Source organism: Physeter macrocephalus, chromosome 14 (assembly GCF_002837175.3).
Source record: "Physeter macrocephalus isolate SW-GA chromosome 14, ASM283717v5, whole genome shotgun sequence".
NCBI lineage: Eukaryota > Metazoa > Chordata > Mammalia > Artiodactyla > Physeteridae > Physeter > Physeter macrocephalus.
Window position 1 is genome coordinate 117,301,350 of NC_041227.1, and position 19,011 is coordinate 117,320,360.

The 19,011-nt window shown below is 41.4% G+C and overlaps 2 protein-coding genes across 2 annotated transcripts in view; one reads left to right on the plus strand and one right to left on the minus strand.

Annotated features, from left to right (window-relative positions):
- The window catches only part of NBR1 (NBR1 autophagy cargo receptor), a gene marked incomplete at its 3' end in the record, with an annotated part of 17,913 nt that extends 11,867 nt beyond the window's left edge, over nucleotides 1–6,046 (minus strand). The window contains exons 1-2 of the mRNA XM_028498117.2: nucleotides 5,948–6,046; nucleotides 2,508–2,618 (exon numbers count right to left, since the gene is read on the minus strand). Coding sequence (XP_028353918.1) covers nucleotides 2,508–2,609 — 102 coding nt within the window. The remainder of the gene's footprint in view (nucleotides 1–2,507; nucleotides 2,619–5,947) is intronic.
- A 142-nt stretch (nucleotides 6,047–6,188) lies between these two features.
- The window catches only part of BRCA1 (BRCA1 DNA repair associated), a 49,341-nt gene continuing 36,518 nt past the window's right edge, over nucleotides 6,189–19,011 (plus strand). The window contains exons 1-3 of the mRNA XM_028498119.2: nucleotides 6,189–6,455; nucleotides 7,379–7,491; nucleotides 15,573–15,626. Of these exons, the coding sequence (XP_028353920.1) occupies nucleotides 7,412–7,491; nucleotides 15,573–15,626 (134 nt within the window). The 5' untranslated portion in view covers nucleotides 6,189–6,455; nucleotides 7,379–7,411. The remainder of the gene's footprint in view (nucleotides 6,456–7,378; nucleotides 7,492–15,572; nucleotides 15,627–19,011) is intronic.

A 19,011-nucleotide genomic window follows, 5' to 3' on the forward strand; every position in this document is an offset into this window, starting at 1 on the left:
GCCGCGGAGTGGCTGGGCCCGTGAGCCATGGCCACTGGGCCTGCGCATCCGGAGCCTGTGCTCCCCAACGGGAGAGGCCACAGCAGCGAGAGGCCCGCGTACCACAAAAAAAAAAAAAAAAAAAAAACAAAAACAACTGCTAATCATAAGATCTTAACTGGTAAAAGTGGGCCAAAATCTACAGAAATTTCACAGAAGAAATCAGATATGCCTAACAAATACATGAAAAGATGTTTAACCTTAATGGTAGTCAGAACAACCTAAATTAAAGCAATGAGATGTCATCTCAACAGAATGGCAACACAATTTTTAAAGCTGTAACATGCAATGTTGGGGAATTCCCTGGCAGTCCAGTGGTTAGGACTCCAGGCTTTCACTGCCGAGGGCCCAGGTTCAACCTCTGGTTGGGGAACTAAGATCCCGCAAGCCGTGCATTGCGGCCAAAAACAAAGACATCCAATGCGGATAAAGATCCAGGGCACTGTCATTTGCTTCTGTGGGGTCCTACCATTGTTCTGCAAAGCATGTAGCAGTATCTATGAAAATTTAAAGTCACACGCTTGGTGACCCATTAATTTCACTTTGGGAAACTTTATCCTATAGAACAGTGTATACGTTATATATACAAAGAGGGATCTCCTGTAGTTTATTTTATAGTGGTAAAAGGAAAAAAAAAACCCAACCTTTGGGAAATTGAGGCATTATGCTAACTGAAATAAATCAGACAGAGAACTACCGTATAATCTCACTTATATGTGGAATCTTCAAGACAAATAAACAACTCATAAACTCATAGATACAGAGAACACATTGGTGGTTGCCAGAGGCAGGGAATGGGAGGTGGATAAAATGGGTAAAGGTGGTCAAAGGTACACACTTCCAGTTATAAAATAAAGTCCTGGGGATGTAATGTACAGCACAGTGACTACAGTTAATAATATGTACTATATTGTATATTTGAAAGTTGCTAAGAGAATAGATCTTAAAAGATGTCATCCCAAGGAAAAAAAACTGTAACTGTGTGTGGCAATGAATGTTAACTAGACTTACTGTGGTGATCATTTTGCAATATACACAAATATAGAATCATTACGTTGTATACCTGAAACTAATATAATGTTATATGTAAACTATATCTCAATTGAAAAAAACCCACAAAAAACCCTAGAAACAATCTTTCAATAAGGGATGGTTAAATTGTTGTATAACACCACCAGGAGCTTGGATTCTTGTCTAATTCATTGAGAGCTGTGTCTATAATACAGGCTGGGTTAAAAAAAGCAAGCTGTGGAGTTACTCAGTTTTCCTGGGTATCACTCATGTATACAGGAGGTATGCATGTTAGTAAACCACTACTTGTTTTTCTCCTGTTTTTTTTGTTTTGTTTTGTTTTTAAAAAGCAAGTTGTAGAATAATGTTCATAGTATGGTATGATAACTGTATGAACATGGAAAATGTGGGAAGTACATACAGGGCTGTTAACACTGGTTACCCCCAAAGAGGCTGGAATAGCGGGTGAAGGGTGTGGGGAGTGGAGGGATATTAATGTTTTCTTTATATATGTTTGGATTGTTTCACTTCTTATATTGGGCATGTATTATACTTTTATAATTTAAAATTTACAATAAAGAAAAAAGGCAACCTGTCAGCTCATTTAACTACTAGGAAAAAAAAGATAGCTGTGTTTGATTTTCAGATCATTTGACAAACAAGATCCAACTTTCTGGATAATCATCTGTCCAGGGTAGTATAAAGGAAATATTTTTCCTGGAAGACAGAGGATGAGATCAGATCATCTTTTGAGGTCGCTCCACCATTTCTTTTCCTTTTTGGTTACCATAACACATAACCAGAGAAAAGTAGGTTTTTACCAACCAGGTAAAACTAGGTTTTTACCAAAGAGTTTCATTAGACAAACACAGTTACACAGGAAGTAAAACATTCACTACTGCAAATCAAACAAAAACAGAAGAGTACAAAGGGCAAAAGAGGAAAAAAAAGAGGAAAAGCACTAACAACGGAAGTGATAGATGAGCTGCTATCTCAACACCCGTGCGAGTTTTTCCTGCTCAACTTTGAGATATTCATCCTCTGACCTAGCAATAAAAGCAATCGATCAGCTCTTGCAAAACACAAATTACATCCTTGGTGGTTCAAAAACCACAGTAACCTATCTGCTCTCAAGCAAGAGAACATTCACCTCAGGCCTCCTTAGGGTGGAGTCCACACCAATTCATTCCTCAGGCTGTTTCTAAAATAAACAGGATTTCTAAGTCCTATCTCACTGAAAAAAATAAATTTACCTTTCCTTTCTAAACTCCTCAGAACAAATTTGTTTGTTTCCTCTACCAGGGCACATCTCCTATACGAATCCCAAGCCCCTGTCAAAAATAATTTTCCAAAAGGCCCAGAAATGATAAATATGACAGACTTTAGAGCTAGGGAGCACAGCTAAAAATAGCTACCTCTGGAAAAAATATTTACGCTTAAAGGATGGAGAAACTCACCATAGCTTCCACATCAGCCCAAGTTGTATTTTCTGGATCAGAAACTAGAAAGCTTTGAGTTTCATTTTTAAAAGTCACATTTAGAGTAACCTGTGGTTCCATGCTGTGGGGCTAGAGAAGAGAGGATGGGTGAGAGAGAGAAAACACATTAGAAAGAGTTCTATAAACTGCATAAACATTCATTCAACAAATACTTGAGAGGACCTAATACAGGCTAGGCTAGGAGGACACAGCACTGGGTGTGAAGATAATGTCCCTGCTCTTCTGCTATTTACAGTCTAGTGGGTGGTTTAAAACAAATCTCACTGCCATATGTTTGCAGAGAGAATGTAAATTTTGGCCACATTCACAGAAATCATCTAACATTTGTAAAATCCTTCAGGATTTTAAGAACTTTATAATGATTGCTTAATTAAACAGATACCTACTGTTACATATTTACTAGTAGGTTACCAAGATGAGTAAGTGTAGGTCTCTACCCTTGGGGAATTTACATTCCTAAAGCCTGAAAGTGATGGTCTATATATTTCTTGGAAAAGCAGCCCTTTCCTAATTTGAGCAACCAAGGTTCTCTATTAGATCCATTTAACAAGTTAGAGGCTGAACCACTCGCCAAGAAACTATACAGGGGTAGCATTCAACAACCTTCATCGAAGTTCATGTGTTTTGTTTTGTTTTTTTTGCAGGCTACTTTTTTTCTTTTATGGAGAATTTCAAACATACATAGAAGTGGAGAGCAGTGAACATCTAACTATAATGATCAACTCAAAGCTACCCTAATTTCATCTAAACCCTTCCATCCCCCCAATATGGACTGACTGTAGTCAACTAATGTTTTAACCAAACTCATTTCATCCATAAAATAATTGAATATTTACCTCTAAAAGGTAAGAATTTTAAGGATTACTTATGAGTTGTTAGATTGGTTTTTTTTATGACTTTATGAAAAAAGTTTGTTTAAATCTAAACATAAGTTGTAATGAAAAAGGCCAGCTTTTTTATATGTTTATTTTAAAAAAAACATATTCATCAATAAATCTTGCATCTACAAAGAGCCAGGTTCTGCTCCAGGCACAGGACAGTGGAGAGGAACAAGATTAAGTCTCAGGAGTTTACAGTGTAATGAGGGGAGGGATCACAGGGGTTTAGAAGAGCTGGGTTCCAGACCCAGCTCTGGCACATTACTAGCCATGTAAGTGTGAGCAAGTCTTTTAACCTCCGAGCTTCAGTTCCTTAATCTGTAAAATAGGTCTAAGACCTCTGCTTTGCTAACCTCACAATGTTATCATAAGGATCAAGTAAAAATGTGTATGCTATTTCTTTGAAAACTGTACTCAAATATAAAAGTTATTATCATAATAAATCAGGGCCTGAAATAGTCCTGTTTTCCACAGTGTAACGAACTGCCCTGTGAAACAATACAACTGTCATTAAAAAGGATCTTGAACTCTCTGAGGATCAGGGATTTTTTTTTTTAATCCAAAGACAATCATCCTCCAACATTTTCCATTCTTTGTCTCTACCTAGAGCCAAGGTCACCACCAAAATAGTTTCTAGCACCAATCCTGCTAACATCTAGTATTTCATTCATATGGAATGCAATTCTTGGGGTCCTTAAAATTTGGACAGAACTCCTGGCAACTCCCCAGAATCTTGGGCAAAAAATCAGGAAGATTAAGTGACTGATTCACTCAGCCAAAAGTGGATATTCTAAAACACATTCTCACTTTTCAACTTCTGAGAAACACACTTCCACACTTTTTAAAGTCCAAAAGGAAACTAATCTTCTTTGCCTTTTCTCAAATTACACAGTTGGATATTAGTTTAGATACTTTGGAGCTCATCCAACTGGTTGGCTGGCGAGGAGAAAACAGGAAGTGGGAGATTCTAGTTTAGCTGGACCATATCCAGGTCTTCATAAAGAGCTGCCTATTTCTGTTTGCCTTATATGTGAAAATTGTTTCAGCAAGAGCATTAGTCTTGAACTTGTGGAAATACCAAAGCTATGGTTAGCACCCTCTCTGTCCCTGTAGTTAGTAAAGTCAGGTAGCTGGGGCCTCGGCCTTCAGCTCTCATTAACTGGCATTATATTAAGTTCATGCCACTGGCTCATCTTTGCTTGGCATAGATCAGCTTTTCCTCTATGTCGATTTTTCCAGGATATCAAAAATCCCTTTAATGAATCTAACCTGGGAACCTGAGCTTTGATTACTGTCTCCACCGGAGGCCTGTACAAGCTATCCTGGAGTTAAAATGTGTGACCTGAAAGCTGCGTGCTCGATAAAAAGGAAAAACGGTGTCTTTCCAATACCAGAGGTCCCTGACCAAGGAGACTTCCTTATGAGGTTCCCCAAAAGTGGGATGAGGGGGAGTAGGAAGCTGTGTGGGTAATGTCATTTTTTTTTTTTTTCCTTGAAAACTTCATCCTAGTCTTCCACTTATCTTTTCCTGGCACTCCATGTCCCCAAGACAGTATCACCAATCCCTGAAGACTCTCTCTCGTTTTCTTTGCCTAGGCCCTCTTTGTGCTGGGGAGTCTCGGCGTCCTTCAGCAGAAGCCAGGCGTTCTAAGCCACGGACCCGCCATCCCTCCGGTGGTATCCGCCCCCTTGGCCCCTCGGAACACGAACGGCTCTCCCATCCGGTCACTGAAAAGATCGGCTGCCCCCAGACACGGAAAAAGTCGCCCCTCTTCTTTGCAGGCTTCCTCCCTTGAACTTCCCCAAGCCCTCTCAGTGCGACATGACACCACCCCTAGGTAACCGCAACTGCTTCCTTACCAGCTTCCCGCCCCCGGGGGGCGCCTGCCCGAGGCCAGTGCAAGAACCGTCCGCAGCCAGCTCTGGGGCTATCCCTGCGGGGTGAATCTAACATGGCGGAGAGAGACAGGGCCTAGTCCCCTGCGTCTCTGAGTTTCCGACAAGATGATTGGTTCTTACCGCTTGTCCCTCAATACTACCACCCCACTGATTGGTCGAAGATGAGGTGGCGGAGGCGGGGCAGGAGCAGCCCAAACCTCACAACAACAACAAACACTGGGGCAAAGGGGCGGAACTACGAGTGCGCAGCCGTGGGCCGATTTCCCCTTCCCAGGTAAAAGCTGCGCCGGACCTTAGGTCACCGACTTTAGAGGACGACTTGCCGCAGACTCGCGGGGATGGATGGGAATTGTAGTCTTCCTAGGATTTGTAGGTTCTTTAGCCTATTATCCGCTCTCAAGATACTAAAACATAACACTCCAATCCATATCTGTTGACGTGCATAAGCGGGCGGAGCTCTTCAATTTGTCAACTGGGCTGTCGTGAGACTCGTGCCCACTTCCCGTGTCGGAAGCTCCTCTCCATAAGACTACAGTTTCCAAGGGACACTGTGGCCAAGGCCTTTCGATCCGCAATGCATGCTGGAAATCGTAGTTTTTCCCCCACAACCCTTTTATTTACCAAAACTGGAGACTTCCATTGCGACGGAAAGAGTGAGGGAATGGGGCCTCTTCCTGCGACTCTTTTAGGCACTATCTTGCGCTCATATTCGGGCCTCAGGTAGCGATTCCGACCCTAGTACAGCAATCACTGTGACATAATAAGCTGCAACTGGAAGCGTAGAGGTAAGGGGTCAGGCGCCTGTTAGAAAGCTCGAGCAGAATTCGTTCTCTTCCGTCTCTTTCTAATTACGTAACGCAGGGAAAAAATGGGTGACCAATCGGGAACCCCGAGAGACTCCACTCTTTCTGTTCCGCCCTTCCGTAACGTGTTTCGTTCTCGCGTTCTGAGAGGCTCTCGCTAGGCGCAGCGGCCGGTTTCCGTGGCAACAGGAAAGCGCGGGAATTACAGATTAATTGAAACTGCGACTGCGCGGTGTGAGCTTTCCTGACCAAGGGCCGTCCGGGGGTTTTTTCCGAGAACTGCGCCTCTGGGCCCGGGAACCACAGGCCCTTTGCTCTGGGTAAAGGTGAGAGAAGCCTGGGGAAGGGAGAGGGGCCCACAGGGTGCTCCGGGGGACAGGCAGTAAACAGGTGTGGAGACAGCAGGGGAGAGGTGACTCCTGAAGGCGAGCAAGATGGGTGTTATCTGGCAAGGGGCGGGCGGAAGATGGAACCTGAGAAGCCTAAGACGTTGAGTCTGGGGAAATCGTGGGGAGGGGGGTAATTTGTGGGTCACGGGGTCGGGGGGAAGCGCTGAGGATGAGGGAGGGGGCAGGGTGTGTCCGAGGGGGAATCCTGATGGTGGAAACTGGAATGGGTCTTGAGGGGGACATCATGGTGTACAAAGACGGGCTGGTATATGTGAGATGGAGACCCAGAAGGAAAGCGGGGTGCAGGAATGTGTCTGGGAAGAGGAGGAAACAGGATTTTGTGGGAGGGAGAGCCGTTAAGAACTGGATTTATAGGCGTTTCTGAGAAGGCACAAGAAGGAAGTAGAGGGGCGAGCCTCCCTAGGCACATACGCTGCTGGCATGGATGTGCCTGAGGAGGATCCTGAGATGAGTGCAGGCCAGTGGGAAACACTGGGGAAGGACAGGGGTGGGGAGCATTGGTTGGTGTTGATTTTGATTTTAAGCGAGAAAAGGAAAACAGCCGGGATGATTGGAGAAATAGGTGGCTACCACCACTCGCCCAGTCAGTCACCCCACTGTGGCTTTCCCGTTCTTGGAGAAAGGAAAAGACCAAAAGGAAGTGATTGGAGGCTAGATGTGAAAAAATAGAGAATTTAAATGGTCTTAATTACAAAAAACTTATAGGATTTTTTAAAAATAAGGTTTTTGTCATTAGTTCTATGGTTGATCTGATACTAAAGCATTCCAATCTTAAATGGCACTTAATGAAACCAAGCTTTTAAACCTTTTAATGTGATTTATTTACATATATATTTAAGTTCATGTGTTAAAGTTCATGGGAACAGGAAGAAATGGATTTTTCTGCGGATCACGTTGAAGAAGTACAAAATGTCCTTCATGCTATGCAGAAAATCTTAGAGTGTCCAATCTGGTAAGTCAAGAGTTTATTAATTTGAGATTCTTCCTTATATCCGATGCAAATGAATAGAATTGACCTTAGATAGAAAGGAGAAAAAATTATAATGTTTATTAAGATTAAGCTATTAAAGTTGCTGCTTTTCTTAACTGAAGAGCTTAGGAATATAAGAAATTACTCCTTTTTCTCCACTCTAACCTTCCCTCTGTGTCACCTGAACACACACAGCCCCCTGTCTTGAATGTCCACAGACTGTCTTGATTGGCTCTACATTGGGGCAAGGATCTGGTTTGGCTTAAGTGGCATTTGGGCATTTCATCCATCTTTACAACCAGCTTGATCACTTGGAATGGACATAGTTAATAATGGCAAAATAAAATCACAAATGCTTGGTGTCAGTGAGTGGGTAGGTCTTGGGAGAACCTTTGGCTGAAACTAGCCCTGTACTATGTTTAAATAAGAATACTGTGAGTCCTCAAAGGCTTTAGCAAGTTTCTTTGACCCCACCCCCCAGATTTATTCATTTATTTAAAATTTTTTATTTTTTATACAATTTTTAAAGGTTACTCTCCACTTACAGTTATTACAAAAGATTGGCTATATTCCTCATGTTGCGTAATACATCCTTGTAGCCTATCTTACACCTAATAGTTTGTACCTCTCACCCCCCACCCCTATACTGCCCCTCCCCCCTCTTAGACTTTTTGAGTGAGCCTTTGTTTCCTTCATCTACAAAATAAGGAGGGGACTAGAATAGTAAAGGTTTTTTTTAGATTGAGGTGTAATTTACATACAGTGAAATGCAGAGCTTAAGTGTACAAGTCTATGAGTTTGGGCAAGTGTATATATATCTGAGTAACCCAGTCAAGATATAGACCATTTCCGGGCTTCCCTGGTGGCACAGTGGTTAAGAATCTGCCTACCAATGCAAGGGACACAGGTTCGAGCCCTGGCTGGGTTAGATCCCACAAGCCGCGGACAACTAAGCCCTTGTGCCACAACTACTGAGCCTGAGCTCTAGAGCCCACATGCCACAACTACTGAGCCCACATGCCACAACTACTGAGTCCACACGCCTAGAGCCTGTGCTCCGCAACAAGAGAAGCCACCGCAATGAGAAGCCCATGCACCACAACGAAGAATAACCCCACTCGGTGCAACTAGAGAAAGCCTGCGCACAGCAATGAAGACCCAACACAGCCATAAATGAATGAATGAATGAATGATATAGAACGTTTCCATCACCCCAGAAAGTTATCTTGTGTGGATTCAGGAGCTCTTAACTTGCTGACCCTCCACGACCCTTGGAGGCCTATAGATAGAACTGTATTCTTTTTTTTTTTTTTTTTTTTGGCAGTACGCGGGCCTCTCACTGCTGTTGCCTCTCCCGTTGCGGAGCACAGGCTCCGGATGCGCAGGCTTAGCGGCCATGGCTCACGGGCCCAGCTGCTCTGCGGCATGTGGGATCTTCCCGGACCGGGGCACGAACCTGTGTCCCCTGCATCGGCAGGCGGACTCTCAACCACTGCGCCACCAGGGAAGCCCAGAACTGTATTCTTATATAATTAGTTTTTTATGTAATTTTATATTTTGTATTTTATATATTTAAAAGCATTGCTCTAAGAAAGGGGTTCATGAGCTTTACCAACTTCCAAAGGGGGTCCATGGTACAACAAAGGTTATGAACCCCAGGTAGTCACTAGCTGACCTCAATGGTATCTCTTAAATCTATAAAATAAATTACAAACCATACCTCAGAATTTCTTGGTAAAAAGCCAGAAAGGCAATTTAGGAGGATTACTGACTACCCTCTTCCCTCTGTGCTCTTAATTCTGGTCATTCTGGCCTCTTCACTGCTCTTCAGACATGCGACATATTCTCCTGCCTCTGAGCTTTTATGCTTGCTACACCCTCTGCCTGCAACATTCTTCCCCTGGTAATTGCATGGCTCACAAATCTTGATTGAAATACCATCTTTCAAAGAAGCAGACAATCCCAATTTAGAATTGTAACACTCCCACCCTCAACACATCCCTTATCCCCCTTTTTTTCCATAATGCTTATTTTTTACATAACTTAAAACTATCTGACATTCTGTATAATTTATCCTTTTTCTCAACCCCCATAGAATATAAACTCCCAAGGGCAGAGGTTTTTATTTGTTTTATTTACTTCATATCTTCAGTAGTTAGAACAGTATCTGGGACATAGTAGCCACTCAGTAAACATTTGTTGAAGGTATTAAGTAATAAACTAAATTGGTTCTTTAATAAATTAGTGGTTTTTAACATGGTGATAGTGGTGGGTATTATTCAAAAAGTAAATTGAAAAGTTTTACCTTTCCTTTGTGCTTCATGAAAGTTGTTTTTCATATTTAGAGTCAAGTAAATAAGATTTAAAAAAATGCAAGTTGTGTTTTCAGAGAGAAATAAGATTTATAAGTAACCTACCTTCTGCTCCCCTGCCTCTCAACATTTCAGCTAAACAAGAACCAGAGCTAAATGAGCTTTACAGCCTAATTTACGAAACATCAGAGCCAGGCAAGCAGGAAATGACAATTGGAAAAAAAATTGCTTTTGAAAAAGCATAAAACTTACTCATGATGATTACAAAGAGTGATCCAAAAGTCCTTAATAGTATGGCATTTGGGTCCATTTATTTTACATTTCCATGGGACTCAGTCATAATAATGTAATGTTCTTTCTCATTCTGGCAAAGTAAACCATCAAATAAAAAACTCAGATACATAAAAATTGAAGATGTGAAAATGAAAGTTAATGTTAAATTTTTATTTTCAGTCAACTACTGTGTATTTTCCAGCTCCTTATTTATTTTTTCAATCTGTTTTCTTTTTTTTTTTCTTTCGGCTGCATTGGGTCTTGGTTGCTGTGTGCGGGCTTTCTCTAGTTGTGGAGAGTGGGGGCTGCTCTTCCTTGTGGTGCACAGGCTTCTCATTGCAGTGGCTTCTCTTGTTGCGGAGCACAGGCCCTAGAGCGTGCAGGCTTCAGTAGTTGTGGCATGTGGGCTCCATAGTTGTGGCTTGCGGGCTCTAGAGCACAGGCTTAGTAGTTGTGACGCACAGGCTTAGTTGGTCCGCAGCATGTGGGATCCTCCCGGACCAGGGATCAAACCCATATCCCCTGCATTGGCAGTCAGATTCTCAACCACTGTGCCACCAAGGAAGTCCTCAATCTGTTTTCTATTAGAAATAGACCTGGGTTTTGTTTTTGTTTTTTTTTTTAAATTTTATTTACTTATTTATTTATTTTTGTCTGCATTGGGTCTTCATTGCTGCACGAGGGTTTTCTCTAGTTGCGGTGAGCGGGGGCTACTCTCATTGCGATGGCTTCTTTTGTTGCAGAGCACAGGCTCTAGGCACGAGGGCTTCAGTAGTTGTAGCACATGGGCTCAGTAGTTGTGGCTCGTGGGCTGTAGAGTGCAGCCTCAGCAGCTGTGGCTCACAGGCTTAGTTGCTCCGCAGCATGTGGGATCTTCCTGGACCAGGGCTCGAACCCCCGTCCCCTGCATTGGCAGGCGGATTCTTAACGACCGCGCCACCAGGGAAGTCCTAGACCTGCGTTTTTAAACTAAGACTGTTCTTCCTGGTTGTTAAACCTTAAACTCATACCTAGTTCACTTTTTTTTTTTTTTTTTTCCGGTACGTGGGCCTCTCACTGTTGGGGCCTCTCCCTGCGGAGCACAGGCTCCGGACGCGCAGGCTCAGCGGCCATGGCTCACGGGCCCAGCCGCTCCGCGGCATGTGGGATCTTCCCGGACCGGGGCACGAACCCGTGTCCCCTGCATCAGCAGGCGAACTCTCAACCACTGCACCACCAGGGAAGCCCCACTTTTTTTTTTTTTTTAACATTGCCTAGAACAGTACAATTTGCAGTTAATGTCATAATAAATGATTCCTGACTGTGAATGGAAACAATGTTATTTATGGTAACTATAGGGTAGGTTTCCAGGTTCTTTGAGGTCTCAAGCTAAAATTCCTTCTCCTGGCCCCTGAGTCATTATTGGCATTTATTTCTGATAACTGGTAGTTCTTTCTAACTCTTTACACATGAATATATAAATTCTTTGACTTTCGAAGAGTTTACTAAAATGTGTATCCCAGTGGGTGGTGGTTGTTTTTTGAACCTAACCTAGCTTCTTTCTCCAATCACTTACCATGTTGGAAGCTCTAAATATCAATATGCAGTAGACCTAAAATATTTCCTGGTTTGAAAAGTTTAAAATATTTGAGTCACTTTTATTTTATTTTTATTCTTTATTTATTTGTTTTCAATATAAATTTATTTATTTTTGGCTGAGTTGGGTCTTTGTTGCTGCGTGCAGGCTTTCTCTAGTTGCGGCGAGTGTGGGCTACTCTTCGTGGCGGTGAGCGGGCTTCTCATTGCGGTGGCTTCTCTTGTTGCGGAGCACAGGCTCTAGGCGCACAGGCTTCAGTAATTGTGGCACGCAGGCTTCAGTAGTTGTGGTTCGCGGGCTCTAGAGCACAGGCTCAGTAGCTGTGGCGCACGGGCTTAGCTGCCCCGCGGCATGTGGGATCTTCCCGGGCCAGGGCTTAGCTGCCCCGCGGCATGTGGGATCTTCCCGGACCAGGGCTCGAACCTGTGTCCCCTGCACTGGCAGGCTGATTCTTAACCACTGCGCCACCAGGGAACCCTATTTTTATTTTTTTAAATTAATTAATTTATTTATTTTTGGCTGCGTTGGGTCTTCGTTGCTGCGTGCTGGCTTTCTCTAGTTGCAGCAAGCAGGGACTACTCTTCATTGCAGTGTGCAGCTTCTCATTGTGGTGGCTTCTCTTGTTGTGGAGCATGGGCTCCAGGCACATGGGCTTCAGTAGTTGTGGCTCGCGGGCCCTAGAGCACAAGCTGAGTAGTTGTGGCACACGGGTTAGTTGCTCTGTAGCATGTGGGATCTTCTCGGACCAGGGCTCGAACCCATGTCCCCTGCATTGGTAGGTGGATTCTTAACCACTACGCCACCAGGGAAGTCCCTGAATCACTTTTATAGTAAACATTTACTTTCATCAGGACCTAGAAGAGAACATTTTAATTTTTTTCTATTCATTCCCATTCTCTCTTCAAGCTTTTCCTTCAACAGCAATTACTTTTTTATGTATTGGAGTTTTCATCTGTTCAAAGTTTGTGTTTACAGTATGTTTGTATAGCTTGGTTTTTAATTACTATACTGAAATATAATTATCTCAGAATTGAGTCAGTGGTGAGAATGAAAGCCATCTGGTATCATAGCTAAATCCAACTTCTCTTTTACTGAGAATTTCTTTTGCTATCTAGCCTATCTGAGGAATAGTGATTTACTAACAAATCAGAGTTTTCTTTGTTTTTCTTTTTTAAATCACTTTCAGTCCCAATAATAATACTAGCATTGGTACAAGTCATCTCAGGTTGTAAACATTTTCCCAAGTAGCATTTAATTTCATTCTCAGAATAGCCTCAAGAGACTGGTAGAGTGGGTGACCAAGAAGGAAACTGAGGTTCAGGTAGAGTGGTTGGCCTGAGATCACTCTACTAACAAAGAGAACTGTAGTAGAAACCCAGTCTTCTGACTTACTCGTATTTTTCTTTTCATTGCCCTGTGCTGGGCCAGAAACCCCATGATTGCGAGAGTTGTGTTACCAAACCCTTCATAAGGAGGCTATTGTCCCCCAGCTTTTCTTGTGATCCTTTTCTAAAAAGTTAAACATTTAATGAACCACATTCCTATGGCATACACAGATTACCTGTTCTTTGATGTCTTGCCTGAACTTTACCAAGAATCAGTTTCTGAAACTCTCATTCAGAATAAACACTGAAGACTTAAAATAGCCTGTAGGTTCCTACATGCTCAGGCTCCGACCTACCTCTCTGACCTCTTCTACTAGCACCTCCCCCTTGATTATCCATCCTAGACCTTGGCCTACTCGGTGTCCTTCAAAAACCCTGGGCATGGTCCTGCTCAGAGTCTGTCTTTTCTGCTCCCTCTGCTGGAATGTTCTTTCCCCAACTGTTGCACAGCTTGTTTCCTCACATTGCTCAGCTGTTTGCCAGTGTCACCTTCTCAGTGAGGCCTTTCCCGACCACCCTGTATATACCCTTCCCCCAACACACTGCACTCCCTGTCCCCTTACCTTGCTTTATTTTTCTTTTTAGCACTTATTCCCATATATGTTTGTTTCTCAATCAACTGTCTACCACAACTAGTATGTAAGTTCTGTGAGGGCAGGCTTTTTTTTTTTTTTTTTTTTTTTTTTTTTTTTTTTTACGGTACACGGACCTCTCACTGCTGTGGCCTCTCCCGTTGCGGAGCACAGGCTCCAGACACGCAGGCTCAGCGGCCATGGCTCACGGGCCCAGCCGCTCCGTGGCATGCGGGATCTTCCCGGACCAGGGCACGAACCCGTATCCCCTGCATCGGCAGGCGGACTCTCAACCACTGCGCCACCAGGGAAGCCCTGAGAGCAGGCTTTATTTTGTTCGCTGCTGTATTTGCATCTCCAAGAGCAGTGCTTGCACATAGTAGATGCACAGTAAATACTTGTTATATTAGTAAATGAATTAATCTCAGGAGGGCCTTGAGATTTTGTGGTTAGATGGGTAGGGATGAGAATTTGAGTGATGTATTTTCTTTTCTGGAGATTTTAATATTTTTCTAAGTTTATTATTTTCTAAATTTTCTTCAGTGAGTACTTATTACACTGTTCTTACAAAGTAATCACAAACCAAACATCATGTACCTCTGGAAGTGATGTAATAAAAGTACACAGAACCATCTGTAAAGTGTTCTTGCCAAAAAATTGAACCCAATTTTGATTGAGCCTGTAGGTCTAGTTTACAGGAAATAGAGGTTAGAGGGACAAGTTAAACCACATCATAGGGTTATAATCAGAAAAATCTAGAATGTGGGAAATTCTAGAGGTCAAATGACCTAGTTTTTAAAATAAATGACAAGGTAAAAAAAGAGGAGAAATCTGTAAAAGAGACTTGAGATATATCAACCAAATGCAATGTGTGGATCTTATTTGGATCCTGATTTAAATGAATTTAATTATTAAATTTTTATGAGACAGTGAGGGAAATTGGAACATTAGTTGTATATTAGATGATAATAGGGAAATTATTTTTTAGGAGTAATAATGGTTTCATGGTTAAACTAAAGAAGTCTTTATCTTTGAAAGATATATTCTGAAATATTTATAGATGAAATGCTATGACAGCTGGGATTTTAAAAAATATTTATTTATTTTATTTATTTTGGCTGTGTTGGGGCTTAGTTGCGGCACGTGGGATCTTCGTGTGGCATGCGGGATCTTTTTAGTTGCGGCATGCAGGTTCTTAGTCACGGCATGCAGGCTTCTTAGTTGTGGCATGCATGTAGGATCTGGTTCCCCCACCAGGGGTTGAACGTGGGCCCCCTGCATTGGGAGTGTGGAGTCTTACCCCCGGGACCACCAGGGAAATCCCCTGGGATTTATTTTAAAATAATCTTGGCTTTGAGTGGATTTTGGTATGGATGAAATAAGATTGGCTGTGAGCTGTTAATTGCTGAAATTGGGTTATGGTACATGGAGTTCATTTTACTGTTTTATTTGTGTAAATGCTTGAAGCCTTCCATATTAAGAAATAAAAAATAAAAAGGCTATCACATGCCAAAAAAGTGAGGGAATGAGGGAATTCAAAAGAAATACAAGAAGTTTTTGTCTTTGTGGAGCTTAAAGTTTAGTTAACATATAGGATGTGCACCCACAATGATAGCTCAAAAAAGGTATCAGTGAAAACTAATATGAAATAATATCAGCTAATTTTTTAAATGCTAAAGATAACATAGAATATAGAAAAGAATGATATATTCTGTTTTGATGTCTGAAAGCTCAGTGAGGGTAAGGATCCTATTCTCTGCTTTATTTTTGGTTCCTAGTACAGCAGACATTTAATAAATATTTATTGAATGAACTTAAAGCCTTACTTTGACTCAGTTATAGCAGCTTAAAGTTGAACTTCTTTATTAAGAATTCATTTATTTTTAAATGAATTATTGAACCTCATTTCTTTTCTTTTCTTTTTTTTTTTTCCCTACCCTTCTAGTCTGGAGTTGATCAAAGAGCCTGTTTCCACAAAGTGTGATCACATATTTTGCAAGTAAGTTTGAATGTTTTATGTGGCTCCATTATTAGTTTTTGTGCTTATCACCTTCATAACACAGGAAACACCTAGCTTTATTAAAGCTTTAGCTTCTTCGATTATGTGAAAAAGAGTTGTAAGTTTTTGTAGCCATAGTTTGTGGTAAAATATTGGCATATTTATCTAGTGGGATATGAAATCACTTTGAACAGCTGTTTGTTTTTTGTGTCCATGGGTGAAAGCAGATTGCAAGCAGTTACGAAATAAGCAAATTGTGTTTCAAGTGTCCCAGTTTCTCCTTTCTGTCATTTCTGCATGTCCTTCTTCTCTCTGCCCTCTAAGGTTCAGTGTTTGCCTGCTTTATAATCCTTGTGAAAATAGGAAAGGACCTGATACCAGTTTATATTTAGGCTGAAATTCATGCATACCAATGATTCAAGTTACATTTACATTTTTAAGGATTTTGCCCTTTGAAATGGATATGTTTCTTGATGGAAGAATTTCAGAAAAAGTTTGGTAGGTAATTTTGTGGAACAGGGGTTTTTCTCCTTTCCTTGATGTTAAGCTATGATTGAGACTTGCCCTGAATGCCAACTTATTTCTTTTTAAGCATTTTTTTCTTTAATTGAAAAGGCAAGCCATGTCAATGGTAATGAGTTTACTAGCATATACGATGCAAAGTATTTTTCCCTCCTACCTCAAACCCCTGCTTCTCCCTTCCCTCCCCAGAAAAAAAACACAATTATCAATGTCTTATGTATCCTCTAAGGAATTTTTAGATTCAAGAGTTCGTAACTTGGGATTCATGAATGGTTTTCATGAATTTCCTAGAATTATATTGAATTTTAAGTTCAATTGTATTAAAAACTATGGGCCTGTGCAGTTTTCTGGGAAGACAGTTCATAATTTTCATCAGCTTGGAACGTTTCTGTAACCTAAAAAACATGAAAAGCTTCTGCATTAGGGATAATGAGGGCTGGCTGAAGCTGGAGGAAACCTGTTCCCTTTGGAGGGATATCCTCTGAGCACAAGTCTGCCAGCTGGCCAGCCCCTTCCTTCCTCTGAATTTTACCTTCTTGCTATTTATCTGTCCCAACAAGGATCCAGAGCCCATTTCCACTGTCTCTCACCCCTTTTCCAGGTCACCACACTGGCCTAGATCTGTTTCCAACAGTTTCCTTCTCATTCTTCAGGCCCTTCTCCCTGGTCAGGTGTCATGGCAGCAAGGCTTTATCTCTCCTTAAAGAATTTTTAGTTTTGTGGCCTCTAGAGGGAAGCTTCTCAAACTGTCTGTGGTATAGGGCCATTTTCTTTGTAGATCAATACCTTTATAAAACAAAATTTTAAAGTCCCACTATTTAAAAGGTTACAGATAGCTGAAGACTAACCTTTTAAATGCTGGGACTTTCACTGTTTCTTGACAAGAATCTTTCTGAAATGTACTGTATGCTTTCCTGTCACCTTGAATAATGAATATACGGTATTACAGTGTGTAAAGAAGAGATTAAATTATGAACATTCATTACTTTGAGAGCTTGTGGAAGAAGGCAGTTTCACAGGCAGAGGAAATAATATGAGCAAAGGTATGAAGAGAACAAAGAATATGTTCAGGAAAAAGAAACTAACTTTTCATATATAGAGAGGAGTTGTATTACAAAAGGAAGGAGCCCTCAGAGGGGAGATGATATTTGCAAGAGAGAAAGATCCAAGAGGAGACAGAGGGATTGGAACTAGAAAATGGATGCTAGAAAGAGAAATAGTTTTTATTCAGTGAAGTTGGAGGTAAAGACATCTGTTGAGATTGAGAAGGTTAAAGTTGGCAGCTGGAGGAGAGTGAAAAAGGCTTGCAATTCCTAATATAGAGGATAGGAAAAGCAGAATAGCCAGCCATATTTTAAGTGATACGTTAGAATTAAAAGTTTAGTATAATGCCTGTGTGATAGATCAACTTTTTCATGAAATATCTTCCGTAATACCTTCATAGTCTGAATAACACCTTGATCTATATGATAAGAAAGCTCAGAAAAATACCCCCAAGCATTAATTGTATTTTCTCAAGGGGACTCTAATTGCTAACAATAGCGCAGTTTTATTGACCGGAGTAAGCCTGTAGTTCTGAAATCTTTCATGAGATATACAAAAAGTACAATGGTATCAGTTTAGAAAATATTACTTAGGCCATTCATGCATTAGCTTGCAGTTTCCAAACAACAGATGAAATGTGTAATACTTTTTGAAAGATCTAGACCACATTGTCCAAAGAGATATAATCTGAGCCATATAAATCTAACTTAAATTTTCTAGTAGCCACATTACCAAAAGGTTTTTTTTAAAGGTGAAATTAATATAGTTATATATTTTTAACCCAATTATGGCTAAAGTTTTATCATTTCAAAATATAATATAAAAATATTAATGAGATATTTGACATTCTTTTTTTGTAGTAAGTCTCTGAAAGCTTGTGTTTTTCCATACTTACAGTACATTTTAGCTCGGACTAGCCATATTTCAAGTGCTCAATAGCCACATGTGGCAGCTGTATTGGACAACACAGCTCTAGAAACTAACTACTCAAAGTGGGACTCATGGGTCTGTAGCAACCACATCACATGGGAACTTCCTAGAATCTCAGCCCTACCCCAAACCTGCTGAATCAGAATCTGCATTTGAACAGGATTCCCAGGAGATTCTTATGCACGTTAAAGTTTGAGAAGCAGTGCTCTGGAATGATAACCTTTCTATACACTAATATGGAGGATACTAAGAGGGACTAGACTAAGGAAGGCTGAGGTTTAAAGACCAGATAGACCAAGTAAGGCAAGGCTTGGGGTCAGTTAACTGAGGAGATCCAGATAAGTGGTGAGTCAGTGTCGGGGACGTTTCATGGCTGGATACATTAGATCATGACACCAGGGAATTCTGTAATCTAGTAATAGGTCGGTATGTCAGAGGTCCAGAAATAGGCAAGAGATGGATAATCTAGCAAGTAGACTGAGCACAGTCTCTCAGGAGTCTAGCAGCAGAAATGAGAAGTTCAGGGTGGTAGTTATAAGGGAAGAAAAGTAGCAGGGACCCAGCCATAGGAGGCTGAGGGTTAGTGGTAAGATTCTCATCCCTAGGAGACAAGAGCCTTGACTCAGGGGACTGGGATACTGGGCAAGGAACCTAGGCAGAATCTCCCAGATGAAGAGCTCAAGATAGCTTCTTGGTGGGGGAGGGATAAATTGGAAGATTGGACTTGACATATACACACTACTATATATAAAATAGATAACTAATAAGGACCTACTGTATAGCACAGGGAACTCTACTCAATACTCTGTAATGGCCTGTATGGGAAAAGAATCTAAAAAAGAGTGGATATATGTATATGTATAACTGATTCACTTTACTGTACACCTGA